This window comes from Anabas testudineus, chromosome 6 (genome assembly GCF_900324465.2).
Source record: "Anabas testudineus chromosome 6, fAnaTes1.2, whole genome shotgun sequence".
Classification (NCBI taxonomy): domain Eukaryota; kingdom Metazoa; phylum Chordata; class Actinopteri; order Anabantiformes; family Anabantidae; genus Anabas; species Anabas testudineus.
Genome location: NC_046615.1, coordinates 11319485 through 11338644, shown reverse-complemented (window position 1 = coordinate 11338644; position 19160 = coordinate 11319485). Strand labels below are relative to the sequence as shown.

Below are 19160 nucleotides of genomic sequence, written 5' to 3'. Positions count from 1 at the left end.
CAAGCTAATTTCACACTCCCTTGGTACTCATAATGCCTCTAGAGTTACCATGGGCATAAACACAAGGTCAGAGAGAGAAACAGAGGGAGGGAGGGAGAAATATTAGAGAGGAAATATTCAAGGACAGCATCAGTCTCACATGGGTGCAGGTTCAGGCCATGGAGACCAGCTGCTCTTTTTGTGCTTTTAATATATCCACCTCACTTGCTAATATTTGATATATGGGTAATTCACATTGACGAACAAGGTCTCGAATCTCTGTGTACAAAAGGCCTTTTAGGCCAGGACACAGTGGTTACACTGAACCTGCTTTTGTCCTTTGTCGTCTTCACTTTTCCTACTCGTTTTATATTCTTCGCATTCTAATTGACTACGTAAATGAGCAAAAGATGTGCATGTCTGTCAGTTTACAGTAATGCTAATGTAGTGCCAGATCCAACAGGGGAAGATTCACTTAATATAATTTGTTACTATAAAAGTACACAGTGTTTGACAGAGGTTGGTTCAAGACTGTAGTGCGAATTTAATAATGAACCAAATTTACTTCATATAATTTAAATTTGGACTGAACACTTGGGAGGTTTAGTTTCCAGGCTGTGTGATATGTGCATGCTACGTGATGTAATAAAGGATGTTGATTCCTCTCTGGCTGCAAACCATGGATTAATGAGTCTTTGATAGATGGAGTAAAGTGACAGGAACGTATTAAAGAAGAGACCGGTATGGCTGGAGCTGTGTCTGTAATGCAATTCCCCTGTCAGACATCTGACTATTTCACACAAACATACACATACACACGCTGTGTGGCATCCAGGAATCACATTAGGTGTTTGCTTTAAGCAGGTGATCTTGCTCTGAAATATGGTCATAATAAAAAGCTAAACAAACCAAGTGTCAGTAAACCACTTCTATCTTTTGCTCCGAGGTGTGATAAGAGCCCCAGTTTACAATGCATTTTGTCCAGTGATTCAGTCTCTAAAGGAGAGGATCTGTTCCAGCAACCAGTAACGAACCTGCATGTGCGGATTCATATATCAACTGTACATAGTTCTAATTTCAGAATGTATTCACTGTCTCTCAATCTCTCTCACACAAACTGAAATACACACAAATTCACAGCTTGACAGTCTTCAATTAGTCCCCATGGTGATAATTATTAGCCCCTTTCCATCTGTCTGCGTCTGAACTGAGTAAGCACTCAAGCACAGGCCTCGTGTCTACGCCAGATAAACACCAGGCCACTGATCACTGCCCTCCAACCCTAACAGGAGCATAAGCCACAGAACAGCCACATGCAATTATAGCTGACCTCCGAGTGATCAGTTCAATCTGCCACTATAAACCTCACAAGTAGATCACAAGTCACAGTCACACATGTCTCGGATTGCTGTATGAATAAATAAACAAGATTCTGCACTGACTGATGTTATGTTTATCAGCAGTGGCAGACGGTAACAGATGAACAAGATGCAGAAAGCTCCTTGGTGACTAACAAGTGACTCAAACACATCAAATGAAGCCTTTTGAAATTAGGTTTAAATATGAAAGCAGGTGCATAATCATGAGGGCTATCACAGATTATCTATTTAAAGTGAATAGCTGCCAAAACCCTAGAAGTGTAAGTCGTGAATTAGGAGCACGAGGAAAGAGCTGTGCCTTTTTAAAAAGCTCTTTAAAGCTTGTATAGTGGAGTAATCACTAGACATGACTTATGAATAAGCTGAGGTCAAAGCAAATCGTACAGACCTGAGTCTTCCACGAGGACCATATCCATGAGGGTAGCCATGGCTGTGGGACCTTCTGGGAATTGGTTTGTCCTCTTCATGCATGTGATGTAGCGATGGCGAGCGGGAATGTGAGGATCTTGAACTGCCAGTACTTTGGAGACTGCTGTCAGGGATCTCGCCATGACGGCTCTGTCATTGAGGAGAGAAAGAGACAAGTAGCATCCTTAAAGAGATGCAACATCACATAACATCACAATCTTTGTGTAATACATGAACTGAACGAAGGGCCTAGATAAAACTATTTATCTTTCTCAGTTCCTCGACTGTTCTCCTCTACCTACAATTCATCAGCTTCATCTCACCTCTCCAAGGCTGCTGTGCTGCTGCCCAAGAGCTGGCAGGCTGCACAGTGATGGGACAGGGGAGTGACCCTGGCGGCCACGAATTTCTTGGGGTGTCTGACCATGAATGTGATCGTGGTCTCCATTCAGGTTGTTGTCACTTGCAGAGCGGAGCAAAGAACGTGGCGAGGGCAGGGGGCCAGGCATCACGCGTCGACGGTTGGTGTAGGAGGGGGTCTCCCTAAAAGGCACTGAGAGGAGAAAAAGACATAAGCAATACAGGCCTAGAGAGCACCTCTGAACAGACTCAGCATTTCATACAAAGCTACTGTAGCCTGCAGTATGAGCATGCTGTGATAAAGAATTAACCACAATGCCAGCATTATGAAACCCCAGCAGTGCTTCAGACACTACACACCACATTTACCATGCTTTAATATGAACAAAGAATGAAAGAACAAAAAACAGAACAAAAAATAAAGCGCATCTTTGACACTGACATTTCTGGATTTTTATCATAGCTGTTAATTAAATCCTCTTCTGTTAAACATATCATCTTCTTTGTCTTTGGCAATAATAACTAACAATGCATGTTTACGTTCACACATAGGATTACCAGCTTGTATAAAATACCATCTTTTTTGTGCTCAGATTATTTCTTTAGAATGAATGAACCATTACAAACATGATTACAGTTTACAAGAAATAATGCTTTTTCACAAAGCAAAAGTAGGGTATTACATCCTGTCCACTCTAGATGGCAGAGTTTTCCTGTACGTTCTCATCAGAAAAAACTGCTCAACTCTGCAGGGATCCAACAACCCCTGAAACAATCTCCACATCTCTTGCATTTCCATTTCCTCTGCCTCATTTCGCCACACCTCTGTGTTCAATCTGTAATCACTTTCCTCAAGCTTCTCCACTGTCCATACCCAGCCACTGCTGAATTTTTCACTATCTGACAAGTTACATTAACTGAGTGTGGTGAAATGTTACCACTGTTGCCAACTTACCAACATCTGATGTTTTGTGGACCTTTATGATTTCAGCCAGATCAAAATTTCCTGCTATAATAGCTACCTAGAGGTAGAGAAAAGAGAGGAGAAGAGGTAAAGAAAACAGAGAGAAATGACTAAATATTAGCAACAGCAAAATATTTTTCTTTGGAAAAATGAGGAACAAAAAACCCTAGGACAAGTGAACATAAATACATTACCCATTTTCCCATTAATTCTCTGTTATTCTCCTAATAAATGTTTTACACATTTAGTCATTTGTTGTGTATGAAATCTGTATGTGTGGCACTGTTCTTGGGTAATGTGTGGACAGGCCTGCTTTGCGTACTCACAAATTAACTTTGATCAGCACTGGAAATCTTTGTCAGTGTTGATTTCACACAGACTTCATCAACCACAAAGGCTGCAATTCAAATAGAGACTACAATGTTTAGCCAGCGGGGGTGGAAGCTATTATGCTGCTTAAGGTTTTCATAGCAATCAACATATTCATTGTAGCAGCATAGGTCTGGGTAAATCAAGTCATTCCACCCATTCAGTTCTGATATTTCAAAGATGTAAGATATGATAAAACACACATCCAACGTCATACACACAGTGATTCCTAGACAGCATATACCTGAAAGGCAGTCTGGCTGTTGTAGTTCTTGATCTCTTTATTGGCCCCCCGGAACAGGAGAACTCGTGCACAGCTATCCTGAATCACAGAGAGATTTTTGCATTTGGCTACAAGTTTTAAGTGTCACTGTATTTGATTTTGACAAAAACTATATACAAATACACAGTCAAGCAAATGAATGCACATATTCACGTAAACACTCAATTGCACGTACACACAACACAGAAATATTAATGGAGCTCCTGAAGGTGTCATTTTCTAAGGTTCTGATTGGGCTCTTTATTAGTGCTGACACTATGCAATATATTAACTACAGTTTTATTACTGTAGGAAGCATCAAAAATAACTGACTGTTTGTGAACCACTGCAGATATTATGGTAGTATAGTACCAAATACCAAACGAATGATGCTGGTGCAGCAATGATGTAACCTGATGATGCAACATTCTTGTGCTGCATTGAAGTTATATTCAAACAAACTCTCACAAAGCTTTTTTTGTCCATACAATCCAGTCCCAGTTTCTGTAAAGATGCATTTAAGATGCATAAACCAGACATACTCATTTATTCACAACCACTTAATTTCTAGTGTGGCATAATTTTGCCATTTATTTTTGTGCGTAAATGAGCACAGGCCCCTCTGGCAAAAAAAAGCTAATTGTAGATTGATGGACAGGACAATATGTGGTCGATATGTAATTTAACAGAGGACAGACTTCCCAGGACCAGCCCACTGCTAGAATCAGAACGACTTTGGTAACTCCCACCATCATTGAGTCACACATTCAGAAACAAACACGCACAGATTGATTAAACATGTGGTTCAGCTAGTAACAGAAACAGTGTTTTGTGTTCAACTTGGTTTTGTCTGACAAACCACACAGACTGCTGTAGATACAAAGATACAAAATCCCCCCTAAACACAACTACTCATCATTAACTAATGATAATAATCAGTAAATTCAAATAAAATTTGATCAGCTAACTGTACATGACCTTGTATGTTTTAGATCAATCTGTGAGTAGAGGTGCAAATATAGTCAGAGGAGAAAAATGTTAGATGATTGAGACAGGAACCATGGAAAATTAATCAAGGTTGAAGAGAAGCAATAAAGGAATGTACTGCACACGTGTTAAAGCAAATATATTAAAAGGAAGAGGATAGAGACAAATACAAAAGGTACACTCAAGTAAAGTATACTAGCTGTAACAATAATATTTCCATCACCTTGACCATTTAAAGCCCCTTTTTTTGAAGAATAACATTTATCACTGTCTATTGTGCTATTTTTTGTGCACAGTAACAAGAAAACAAGGCAGCCTATTGCAATGTTTCATATTCTAATTCTCCTTTAAGCCATAGATCATGTAGGTGAGAAAAAAAAAAGAAACATTTGCTGTTTTAAATGCCCCAATACCATGGAGACACTACATGCTGTCAGTGTGTTATTCACAGCCTTTGTGACACTCTTGAATGTCTCTATTTACATGAATGTTACAGTCTCCCTTTGTATTCATTTGCACAGATTCTAAGCGTATACTTTATAGACATGCACACATGTAAAGGTCAATTACAGTGAGAGCTATCTGTCTTGTTCTTCCCTCCAAGACTGCCTAAAGAAATTAATTTGTAAAACTATTGCAGCAGTCATGACCCACGGTTCGCTAGATGTGATTACATTAGTCACAAAGGAATATATATTGACATGTCAATTACACTTCGATATTGATGTGAAGACAAGAGCGCGAGAGATTCTGAAATTATGTAAAATGGAGTGCTTGAAAACCGTTTATTTTGTTTTGTTATCAAAATCCTCCACTCAAAGTAGAATGGATTACACCAAATTGTGACTGACATCTAAAAGACATGACATGAATCACTGAAGCCTGAAACAAATGTTAATTTGCCATTCAGACCCCAGGAATGGGTCTCTCAAGTCATTGATCAAGCTTTTTCTATATCCTGCCAATTATACGAGATAACATATGGATCTAGTCATCTTTGTTGCTGGACTACAAGTTTCCTGATTCTTCTACCAGACTATTTCTTTTCTTTTCTTTTTCTTGGTTGTCTATAATCACCTGATCTAGTCCTATTTAGACTGGACTGGAACCCTGCTAAGAAGCACTGTTTCTGCGATCAATCGGATCAATGTGGTCTTCAGCTTATACACAGGATAACAGCTATCCTCAGTAGCGGTTGTAGACATGAGCTAAGAAAAGGGCCATTACCAGAATGCAGACTTCCAAGAAGTTGTGTAAGTAAGCAAAAACAAAACTATTCATCCATTCTATAATTGATTATACCACCTCTTGCTCCACACACAACTCCTTGTCTTGTGTCTCTTGTGAGAGGTTGAGCAGGTAATGACTTCAGTCACATGGATGTGTTACAAACAGCTTATTTTAAGTATTAATGGTGTGTTATTAATGCTCCCCACTGTGTGATTCCACCTGTGCATGTGTGTAAACAATGACCTGACCACAACAAACTAAACTTGAAATTATCATCCTCATCCTGCAGACAGAGACATACTGTATCTACTAAACACCTATCTTTTGTAGATATGTGATCAGTGATCCACACTGTTGCACTGGGTGTTGTGATCATCAACACATGCAATGTAGTTTATTATCCATTAATGCCACATAACACTGTTGCCATAAATACTCTAAATAGTGCACCAAATCTGTTAATTCACAGCTCAAAATAATCCTCATCAAATGTAATATTTTCTGTTTGAGTAATGTTAGTTAAGCATTAGTGCCCATCTGTCCTAACAAATGTCCCCTTCTTATTGTAAAGTAAAACTGTATTTATTTATATACTAGCTCTTCTGGCCTTGTCATCATTTTCTGTCCCTTCATAGAAAGAAAATAAGAAACAATGCTAGCCTTATACTAGAGATGCAGTGAGCAACAAGAAAATTACCTGAAATACAGATCAAGATAGAAATCCTCAGGTCTCGTGAACATGAACTGGATGTTACACTGCAGTTGTAATTACTATGTAAAGTACTCCACACATTGCTAACCTGGTCTTGACAGTCTATAAAAGCATATGTTACATTTTAAACATAAAGCAACAAAAATAATAAACCATTCATCTAAATTGGAACGAAGTGCATCACTTTGCACAGAGGATAATTGTGGGCATTTTAACTGCAGCCTGAAACTCTTTCTGTCCGTTATCACAACAGCCAACAAATACAGTGAAAAAGTGGATGACCAGGGTCAAAGATACCTTTGGTTCAGACTACCACTTCAGTACAAGCAAAACAAATCCTATGTAGAAACTGAAAGTCTCAGAATTGTAAAAGTGTCCTTGAGCAAGACATTAAATTCTAAGCCAGTTCAATGCCGAAGCACAGTGGCTGCTCCCACAGCTCTCAAACCGAGATCACCTTAGACACTTGCATATCTGCATAATGCCCACACAGAAATGTTACACACATATAGACATACAGACCACCCCAACCTTTATGCTAAAACAGAACAGTGATGCTGGATGATCCTTCAAAACAACTTCAGTGATAATAAAAGTAAATGTGTCACACGGTCATTTACTCTCTCGAGCTGTAAATTTGACACTTTCTCTTTCACTGGCACTGAACGCAGGCATTAGATGTAGATCGAACAATGCACAATTCCCTGATATCACAGACACACACACACACACACACACACACACACACACACACACACAAAGACACACACACAGCTACTCCTCAGCACATGAGCCACTGTAGATTTTTTTAATAACTGGTACCTGGTTGTAGAGAGCACACACATGCAGAGCCGTGTTTCCAGATGCATTCTGGGCGCTCATGTCAGCTCCATAGAACAGCAAGTGTTCCAGGTGCTGCACGTGGCCGTAGCGGCATGCCTGAAAGAAGAGATTCACATATGTTAATTAGAAAATTAACCCTCAATAATTCACCTTTAAGTCAAGAGGGAGAAACCACGAAGAGGCTCTAAAAGAGGACAGCACTCCACATTTGTATTATAGCAATTGGAATACAGTAGAAAACGTACACATGCTTAAACGCTGAAAAATGGTTGAGACCACCTGAATGTTACAGATACTAAATATCTAAACCCATAAAATCATTTTTCTTTTCTCCTTTTTACTTTGGGCTACTTCCTTTGTGAATTTTTCCTCTTATTTGTTAGCAGTATCTAAAAGTAAGCGACAACATTGTTTGTATCACATACAATACCTGAGGCAAAATGTAAATTTGAATACAACTTATTCTGGCAAGAGTGATGTCTCTTCTCTGTTTCTTTGTTTCACATATAACTGGGAGCAATAAACTTTTCATCTAATCAATCTCCTCTCTCTTATTTCCCTCCTACTCACTGGTTTTGTCTTGTGTCATTGACAAAGACATGCACCAACTCTCCCCAGCGATTGCTCTCTACCTCCTGTGCTCTGTCTCACCAGTGTGTGACAGCAGTGTGACAGCACACAAATGACGGTGGGAATGTTCCAAAGTAGATCCTATTGTACACAATATGTACTGCTCCACTAGAATACTAATGCTGGCAAGGACACAGGAAAAGGAGAAACTAGAGATAAATTAAAGTGAAACTGAACTAGGGAGAAAATGTTTATGGAAACAGATGTTATTGAAGACACCTGGATTTACTGTACTTACTTAAACCTATAAACACAGAAATATATATAATTCAGCATCCAGTTTGGAGTCCTTTCCTTCCTTAGTGGATACAAATCTTTAGCTGCTCAACAGTATTTTGCCTTTTCATGAAGCGTCATCTTTGCCTAGTGGTTGTGTTGTTAATTAATCTGCTAATTTTGGAATCAGAACTGTATTGTCTAAAAACCTTTGAGTTTCATTTTGCTTTTGTCCCAACTGCGCGTGTGTTACAGGCATCAAACTGGAAATTTGCTTATATTTAAAGCAGAATAAAAAATTGTGAAGTTGACAAATGATGTATTTTTATTTCAAGTAATGGCATTTTATTAGCTGCAATTAGGTGTTTGTGTTGGTGTACTGCAATCATAATGAATAAGCATGTCATACAATGCCATCTATCAGTCGTGTCCAACTGCAGCAGTTTTTGCAAATGCAAACATTTAATTTTCAGAAAAAGTGAATGTCTAAAATGTATTTGTTTCTTCCTTTCAATAACAGCATGGAAATGCAATCAGAAGGCATCTAAAGAATCCTTTAGACTAAAAAAACTGCATCCTTCTTAATCCTAAAATGAATCTTCCAACCAGCACATGACCCAACCAAAGTGTCTGACCACCTCAAAAGAAAATCACAAACTGAGAAAACAGAAAATCACATCAGTGAAACTCAGAAAAACAGACAGGACCTCTTACCCCACAACCTGCATTTGTATTCTGCATACAACCCATCAGTGTTGTGTATGTGCATGTTAGCGTGTATTACCTGGTGTATCTCCTGCCAGCCGTTCTCATCCACACAGCCGACCTGTGCATGATCATGCAGCAGCAGCTCACAGCAGTAGGGGTCTCCTCCTACCATGGAGCTGTGATAGAGAGGTGTTAACCCCCTGCTGTCTTTATAGTCAGGCGATGCACCCAAGTCCAACAGCGTCTGATGAGGAAGGTTTGGAGGGAATAATACTTTAACGCTTTAATTTTTTATACGATCTCCAGTCTCTATTTTGACAGTGGATGGGTATACTTCTATTACGTTTACATAGCTTTTAAAACCTGTCTCGCTTGTCTAATCAGAAGGAATTATTTACACAGTCACTATAAGAAACAGCAACATATGTATGTCCAAGTGAAATTGAATATTTGGATAATGGCAATGACTGAGTGGAAATAATCACTTTCAACAGTTCTAGCTCAACAGGAAATTAATTCTATGACTCATGTAAACCCTTTCATTTAGGTTACAAGCCTCCTCTACGCAGACAACATGCAAGGCCATTCAATGAATATGCCAACCCATTCAAAGTGGGCATGTTAAGCCTCACATGTTTAGTAATCACCCAAGCACCCTCTGCACTCAACTGCTCAAGCACCCTCTGCCAGAGATGACCCCCTTTTTTCCTGAGGGAAACTTTACGAGCAGGAACTGGTGTGGGAAAACAGATCAAACAAATGACTCAGCCTTATGGTATGATTGTGTGTGTGTCACACTCACTATGAGTGCTGTATGGTTCTTGCTGCGCACGGCCTTGTGTAGGGCAGTAATGCCATCTTTTGTCCTGAAGTCCAGATGCGCCCCTCCACTTTTTAGTACCTTGATGAGCTCCGCACAACCCTCCAGCTGTGCTGCCAGCGTTAAAGGACATTCTGTGAGATCCAAGGACAATGAAGCAAACAAAATCAAATCTCAGTGTATTTCCAATCATATGATTCTGAATTCCTCTTAGAAAATTTGTATTCAACATTTGAAGCTGTCGGTATTAGAACAAAAGTGCAGGTTTATATTTGCAGCGACTCTGCATTTCGATAACTGCCTAGGCTGTTATGATTGTCACATTTCAGTCTGTCTAAGTGGCTGCTTCCTGTTGGTGTTAAACCAACCTATTCTCATTTTCCCCTTGCTTCACTGTGCCTCTGTGTAACTACAGGTCAACCAACAGGGAAATCTCCTTTATGACTGGACAATCATTTGCATAAACATGAGGAGATTAGCAAAAACAGTAATCCAGCTTTATCCACCATGCAGAAGGCTTATTTCACAAAATCCATACATGGTCATTTTATAGTGAAGATACACAAAGAGAGAAAGAGAGAGGAGGATAAACAGAACAGAGGAAGAGAAGAAGAGGACCCATAAGAGAACAGACCAATCAAGGTTGAAAACTTGTGTAAGGATGGGACATTTCTTATAAGAGACTTCCTCACCTCCTGTGTCTGGATCATGGAAGTTGGGGTCAAGGCCTTTTTCCAGGAATCTGGAGACCTTTTCAATGTTCTTCTGCTGCACATACTCCATAAACTTCTTCAGGTTTGCCTAATAGAGAGAGACAAGGGGAAGAGAGGAAGGGGAAGCAGAGGAAGAGGCAGCTGTGAATGGGTGATGTCAGACTTGTGAGGATGGATATGTTTAATAATGCAGTGAAGAGATGAAAACTAAAGGTACTGCTCTCTCCTTCTGTACTTGAAGGTTTTATTTCTGTTCTGTCATGCTAAGCAAATGGACTGTGTGGATACATAAGCTGTTATAGCATGGACCAAAAAAGACAGGGAAAGAGCTGAGCAGGAACACTAAAATTAAAGGATGAAGACTGTTGTTTTTGAGATTAGTGCCAGGAAAATAATATCTTGACTCTAATGTAACATTTTGAGATCAAGTGTAATAGATATAACATTTTACAGTACCTGAGTGCAACGCTTTTACATCACCAGCTCTTACATTGACATTTAAAATCATATTCATAAAACAAGCACCTACCCATATGCAAATACTACCTATCCAAACTCTAATGAACACACAAATACATTTAATTTCCTCTGTGACTTATGATTAAAATATTCATCACCTCTGCTGATGGGTTTGAGCCTGTGGAGCACAGAGTGAAAAATGCAGCTGCAGTGTGCACAAAGTACCAGCACTAACATTTCTCAATAGATTACTTTAGCTTGAACTATTTATCTTGGGCTATCAGAGATATAACATTATAGCCTAGAATATTTATAATTACTATGTCTTGTACTAACAGAAGAAATTTACCAAAAAAAAATACAATTTACTATTCTATAGTTTGATATTGGAAGTAAAAATAGAAATGAAAACAAGGATGATAGCCTAATATCTGTCTTCAGGATGTAATTACATACTGTCTGCAGTATCCCAACGGAGCTTCACACAGAACTTTCATTACTATTGCATTCTCTCAAGCTTTCTCAGCCTCAGTCATTACATAACATCCACATGTGCGAAAGCCTCCAGACACACACACACACACACACATGTTCTACACAGCCTAATTACTTAGCACAATGCATGCAACATAACAAACTTTTAAATGCAAGAATGCAAACAGAATACAAAGCAGCTGCTTCGACACTCACCATGTGTGGCATCATATACTGGATATCCCTCATTCTGAAAAGTCACACTCAACAACACCTTCCCGAATTTCACATCACACACCCCCTTTCTTTTCGCACTGAGCCATCTGCAGCCCGCTTGCCTCTACAAGTCTGCTTCTAGTTCACACACCCCACACTGCCTGCAAGGAGCTGCCGACCGCTACTCTCACCATCTCCAAGTCAAACTGAGTGAGAGAAATCCAGTTTTTTTTTTTTTCAGATGTTCTGTGAGGCAGTTGTTATGGTGATGGGATACAAAGACAGCTGTGGCAGCCAATGTACATCAGTGGGAAGAGCACTGAGGTTGTATTTAGTGAGTGTGCCCTGCATAATCCCTAGGATAATGGTTTGGTGATGATTTTGCTGGATCGTTTGTGTGTTGTATTGTCTGTTGAACAGATAATTGATAAAAGGGTTTTGCAGTGTTATCTACTATCTGTAATTTATATCTACTTTGATAATTCTTTTAATAAACTCTGACTATTTCCTCCCTGTCTGTGCCTTTTTCTCTCTACTCACTGTCTTACAATGACATAAGTTAATAATTTTACCAAAGAACCGGTTGACATGTGTCATCTTTTGTGGCAATTGGGTGATTATTATGTTAATGATCAAATCTTATGCATGTATACCTAATAAACCTCCCTAAAACAACAACAGTTGGTGCAGTTAGGTGTGGGGAATCAGACTTGGAACACAGGTATACACCATAGAGAAAACATCATTGACTTTGGATAGGGACAAAGTCAATGATGTCAGCTCCACAGATAACATGCTAGTTCACTCATAAAATAAAATCATATAAACAAGCTCACAAATTCACCGTGTGTCATTCTTATGGAAATGTGGGAACATACATTGCTGCAACCCTTCTCCTGTCCATGGAGGAACGAAGCCCCAGCAAAGAGACAGAGAAGCCGATGAAATAAAAATGAGACATACAGAAGCAGGAGCAAGAAAGTGCACTTTGCAGCCAACGAATTCTTCTTTTCAAATGACAGAACCAAATGCAAGAAACAGCAAATTTCATCTGCCATTTAGAAATAGGGAAGATTTTTCCTTGCTTTAACTACAAAATAGATAAAAACAGAAAGCCATTTACTTTGTGGAAAGCAGGAATTAAAGTATGTGTGGAAAATCTCTTTCTAAATTTAGCTCTTAATTTTGTTATAACCTGAAGTAAAGGAAGCAAAACCTCTGAATTCACATCTACATGGATCTGATTGTCTGTCGACAAGATAGACAAAGACTCCTGTTCTGCTGAATGACAAAAAGTTGGCCACTGGTGGCCACAAAGTACATTGATTGTACTATACTACTAAGTGTTGAGAGCCACTTTGAGAGAAGCAAATCTAAGATGAAAGAACATTTCAAAGAAATCTTCACTCTTCAAAGCAGGTACAGATATAATTCATCACAGATACTGTACAAAAAGCCCCTCAGTCTTGTATCCTGACTTCTACGACGGCAGCACTGGGGTTATGAAAGAATCAGAGTCTCCTGTTTTCCTTAAGCAGGAAAGATGTGCTCTCAGTCGTTCCCTACTAATTTTGGCCAATAAAGGAGCTTCCTATCTCATTACAGTAGCCATTCAACAATGATTACCAAAACAGACGTAAACTGTGAGGTACAGTAGTTAATACCCGTATTCCTCTTTGAAACAGCCTCAGTCTCAGAATCTTTCACCTCAGTTTCTAGTTGAATCTCATTCACTTATAGGGAAGAGTTACATGAGTAACAAATGTACAACAAAACAAAAAAGATGAAAACTGAAAATAAATGAAACTACAGAAAATTGTTAGAATGTGCATACCAATTGTTTAATAATGGTCTGGTGATTAAATAGATTGACTGATTAATTGAATGTGTATATGGCATTGTTACATCCTGTGTGTCTGAATATCTCAGGTGGTTGTAGTGTACAGTTCATGCTCTGTTAGTGGAGAAAAGAAGAATGTGGGTCAGGCAGGGTAATTACAGCTAATTGGTTAATTTGAGTGCTCTTACTCATGCATCGAGGACAATAAACAAGAACAGAACATGAAAAAGACAGTTCTAGAGGCAAAGGGAGAATACTGATGTGGAGAAATCGCTGGTACTGGGTTTTGTTTTTTTTTTAGAGTGTGCACGAGCTAGAGGACAGCGCTCTGTTTCAGCTCAATAGGTCAGTTCATTTTGCCATCGACGTTCACATAACTCGGTTTGCAAATGTTTGCTGCTGTTGTTATGTGAGCTACAGCAGCTGGAGATTGTAGTGAGACAGAGGTGGAGTCTGGATGTTTTCTGGATGCATGAATGTTGCAGTTATGTGGTATGATTAGTGGGTTCTGCCTCTTATTTCTGTTTACATCTCATTCCATTTGTGTCTGTGGCTTGTGGTAGTTCTTCTATCTCCTACAAAAGTGGATGAATTTGTTGGTACTATTCCACGAAAAAAGAACACACAATTTTCTCTGAAATATCTAAAAAAAACTTTAAGAAAAAACTATTTTACACTTTAATTTTTCACTGCAAACAAGCAATTGCTGTAGCTTTGTGAGACTTCTGCGAGTGTCTGTGAGGTACTTTGGCCCACTCTTCCTGAGCAAATCATTCTAGCTGTTTTAGGTTTGTAGAGTGACCTGCAATTGAGACAGAGCTTTTTGAGACTGAAGTACACATAAAATCCTTTCATTTCATTTCATGATGGCCAGCAAATATTCAAGGTCCCAGACACAGCAAAGCAGACACAGTCTTTTTTTTACATTTGTCTTTCAACAGTGTAGGCCTCGCTCATAAAGTGACCTTTGGTACGATAAGACACAGATGATATAAGCTAGTATCTCTCTGGAAATTATCCATAGCTCTTGAATGTTGGGTCAATTTTAGTCTTGTTGCCACATCCAGGAATGCTGGTTACAGTCCCATAGGCCTTAAAAGTATTCATTATATTTATGACTATAGTCAAATGAACAACAAACTTTTGTCAGTTTCAAATTATTTTTGCTTGGAAGGGAAGGGTAAGTGGTCCATGTAAGTATCTGTCTCCCAGTTTGTGCAGCTTCTGTATATTCACTACAGGTTTAGCCTGCTGTGTTGAACCAAGAAGAAACTGACAGGACAAAAAAAAAAAAGAGAGAGAGAGAAAATAAAAGAAGAGAGAAATTAAAAACAGTGTCATCTCAGAGCAGAGGAGCAGAACAAAAACAGCAGAAATCACCTACTTCTTTATGAAAATTTACCAACTTGTTAAGCCAAGAAAACACCCTGCAGATTCGGTGTGAAGCTTGGCACGAGGTGTTCTTGCCTCTTCTCCGTTTGATTGAAATTCTTCTTGGTTTGATTAATGCTCTCTTTGATATGAAAATGTTTTTTGTTCCTGCTAATTATTTCCACAAATAACTACAAAACACCTGCTACCACTGCTGGAAATATCTAGGAATGAATCTGATAGAGTATTAGGAGTATTAAAGTATCAAAGTAATTTGTAATGTAACTAATTGATGACACTGCAACAACTAATACACTGCTCAAAAAATAAAGGGAACACTTAAACAGCACATCCTAGATGAATGAGATCTTCCAGTTGAATGTCTTTTTTCATTGCATAGTGAAATGTGTAGATAACAAAATAACAATGATCAATAGAAATCAAAATCATTATCCAATGGAGGTCTGGATTCAGACTTGTAGTCAAAATAAAAGTGGAAAAATCAGATCACAGGCTGATCCAACTTCTGTGGAAAATGAGGCTCAGTAGTGTTTGTTGCCTCCACGTGCCGGTATGCACTCACTACAACATCTGGGAATGCTTCTGATAAGACAATGGATGTTCTCCTGCAGGATCTCCTCCCAGACCTGGATCAAGGCATCAGTTAACTTTAAGACAGTCTGTGGTGTGACTTGACGTTGGTGGATAGAACAAGACATGATGTCCCAGAGGTGCTAGATTGGTTTCAGGTCTGGGGCCAGTCCATAGCATCAATATCTTCATCATGCAGGAACTGCTGACACACTCCAGCCACATGAGGCCAGGGGCTCACTGCACCAGCATATGGTCTTACAGTGGGTCTGAGGATACCAGTACCTAATGGCAGTCAGGGCACCTCTGGCTTGCATTCAGAGGTATGTGCGGCCCTCCAAGGAAATGTCTCCCTAGACCATCACTGACCCACCACCAAACCGGTCATGCTGGAGGAGGTTGCAGGCAGCAGAACGTTCTCCACCACGTCTCCAGACTCTGTCACATCAGTCACATGTGCTCAATGTGAACCTGCTCTCATCCGTGAAGAGCACAGGGAGCCAATGGCGAATCTGCCAATCCTGGTGTTCTCTGGTAAATGCCAATCAGCCTGCATGGTGCTGGGCTGTGAGCACAGCCCCCACTTGTGGACATTTCGCCCTCATACCACTCTTAGGCCTCTGGCAGTGCTCCTCCTCCTCCTTTATGTTTATTCACTAACCAATAACACAACCCCATGACACCCTAAAACACGATTTATATGCAGCATATACTCTACCACTTAAAGACTATCTAGTCAGTATCAAAACTTCAGACCTCTGACTAACTACTAACCACACTTTTTCAATAATGCCACATTTCCATGCAATACTATGCAGAACTCTGCAAAGTATCATCAATCAATCAGTGTCAGAAAATGAGTGGAACAGCTACTCCAGACAGATAAATCTGTCACATTTTTCCTTTTAATCCAGTAACCCCAGGAGCCTCGTCCAACACTAAAGGGGGATTATCTGCCACTACCTGATAAAAGCATGGGTGGGTGGCCAGAAATTAGGCGGCCAGATAAAATGACTACCACTGCATCAACTGCTGGTGAGCCCTGAATCCTTTAGCCACTGCCTGGATTTTGCTGCAAAGTTTTTTGTTTTTTTTTTATCTTCCTTCTATAGCATTTTGCCAGAGCTCTACAAAATGAAGTTTACACACATGCTATGTGACGTAATGTTCTGTTCAGTACATTATCTTTCTGTGGTCCATGTTGAGTGTGGTCCACACCGTGATATCAAACAACAAAGTGACCACATTTTACCCTTCAAATAGGCAGACTGACTGATTACATGTTTGAAGACACCTATGATGCTAATTACAGGACAGTTTAACATGTCCCTATGGTCATTTTTGTCCAGGCCAGTTTCGTTAAAAAAAAAAAAAACAAACTTCTGTTGTACCACAACGCAAAAGCAATCTCTGATGTTAATTTTTAGTTTAGTATTTATTACATTTATACTACTTTTGTAGTATTTCAGTGGCCATTGTGGGTTTTTCTTTCTTTAACTAAAGAGTACCAACATTTGTTTCCATATCTGCATGTGTGTCAGATACTTTCACTGCCCTACATTTACACTTATTACTACATGTTACCACACGGGTACATAGCCCCTGGTCCTTCACAACTGGCCTACACTACGTTGTGTCCTGGATGACTAGTAATTACAATGTTCACCAAAATGATGCTTATTCAGGAAGATCATACGCCAGCCTAATGTGAGCTGGCCTGTAAAATACACACATGCTCTAAAGCGTCACAACTGCTTAGGCAATAAACACAGTGAGCCAGTGCAGTGGGTCATGGGGATGCCCTGGGGACTGTCAGACATCAGGATGATATAAGCACAGCGTAAACAGTTGGGAAAGAGCAGAAGCCTTAAGCAGGGGCGGAAGTAATGATTTACCCTGTCAACACAGGGCCCTGTTGTCAGTGCCAGCTACTGCAGATTGTGTATTATGAAAAGAAGCATATTGTTAAAGATGTTCCCACACTTCCATCAATGTCTATTGTCTTTCTCCACATGTGATACACACTGGCATAAAAGAGTTGTATTTGGTTTTTTTATGGGTATTTTTCAATTAAATGTATGAATTAAATTTAATCAGAAGGCACACAAAAATAATAAGCACAGAATAATGGCCAACTCATGTAAAACATTACTCTCATTCCATGGTTTGTATGCTCGTTATTATTTTACAGATGAATAATGAACTGAATTCAAGTTTATCATGCTACAGGGTAATGTCAGGGTGGTTGTCCACGACTTTCAGATTAGAAGAAGTTGGGCGATGCAGCAGGACAACGACCCTAAAGATGGAAGTAAATCTACAGAATGACTTTAAAGACACAAAATCCACTGGGGTTGGTTCAGTCAGAGCACAGATCTCAATCTAACAGTGATGCTATGAATATGGCTGAGCTGAACCAGTTCTATTTACATTATTATTACATATTTACATTTACATTTTGTAATCATTTAGCAGACTCTTTTATCCAAAGCGACTTACAAGTCAGTACAAGGTACAAGGGTAGGCAGGGCAGCGTGAGGAGGACTTGCCTAAGGACCCTTACAGCCTCCAGCTGCCGCAGGTGGTTCAAAATGTTATTAAAACACTGATGCTATTATTTGTTCCACCATTGCTCTTTATGTTTAATGGGTGTGTTCAATGAAGACATAAAAGATCATCACTGTAGCGATTTCTTGATCAGCTCAGAAATATTGCTTTTGTTGCTATTTTCATGACCAATTACAAACAGTGCCTTTTATTTTTATTGTGAGTGTAAAATGCTATATTTAAAATTATATTATTAAGCCTCACAGTGGAACATGTTGAGATGAAGACTAAAAAGGTGTTAGTTAAGACAGGATTACCTTTTCAAAGTGTAATAAAAGGCATATGCTATGGCAGACGAGGTAGATGTTCTGTAAAATGGATGAGGTATAAGACATTTTTTAAGTAAGCAGTGGAAAAGAATAATAATAATAATAAACTATAATCCTACAGTTAAGGTAATGCAGTTTCACAAACATTGGCTTTGTTGATCATGTTTTATAAATATGGACTAATAGCAAGGAGCACAGACTCATGTCACAACCTGAAAATAAAGCGAAGCGTGCAGACGCTCTCAACTCCCAGCTTAGGGAGATAAAAGCGAGCAGCATCATGTAAGCATACTAAGTTGAACTTCAAGGCTTTGGCAAAACCCCAAAGCAAACAGAGAAAGTATAGACTGTATAGTGAAGCTGTCACTGGCGAACTGCAACTTCCATTTCACTCAAGTTTCACTTTCACATCAGAGGCTCCTCTTTCTAAACACTTTTGGAGAAGGAAAAACAGTCATATGGCTTAGCCACTTCTATTTGTGAGTTTATTCTATAATTCATGGATTTACTGCAGAGTATGAAGGTCTAGAAGCATATTCTTATTAAAAATGCAACACAATGACATTGTGTGGTAGAAAGACAAGAAAATGGAGTCACATGAGGGAAAGGAATGGAGTAGTAGAAAGACATGACAGAGGAAGATAAAAGGGAGAACAGAGTAGACCTGTTTTCTATTTACAACTTTAGTCTTGCTTATTCTGTGTGATATTGGTTTTCTTGTATAAAATGCCAAGTAAGTCCTCAGACAGAAAC

General features: G+C 39.2%; 1 protein-coding gene across 1 annotated transcript in view; it reads right to left on the bottom strand.

Moving 5' to 3' along the window:
• Positions 1-19160, bottom strand: part of shank3a (SH3 and multiple ankyrin repeat domains 3a) — a 122265-nt gene that overhangs the window by 59453 nt on the left and 43652 nt on the right. Inside the window, 8 exon segments of the mRNA XM_026366266.1 lie at positions 1747-1945; positions 2086-2319; positions 3082-3148; positions 3704-3781; positions 7473-7589; positions 9124-9291; positions 9850-10001; positions 10560-10668. Of these exon segments, the coding sequence (XP_026222051.1) occupies positions 1747-1945; positions 2086-2319; positions 3082-3148; positions 3704-3781; positions 7473-7589; positions 9124-9291; positions 9850-10001; positions 10560-10668 (1124 nt within the window).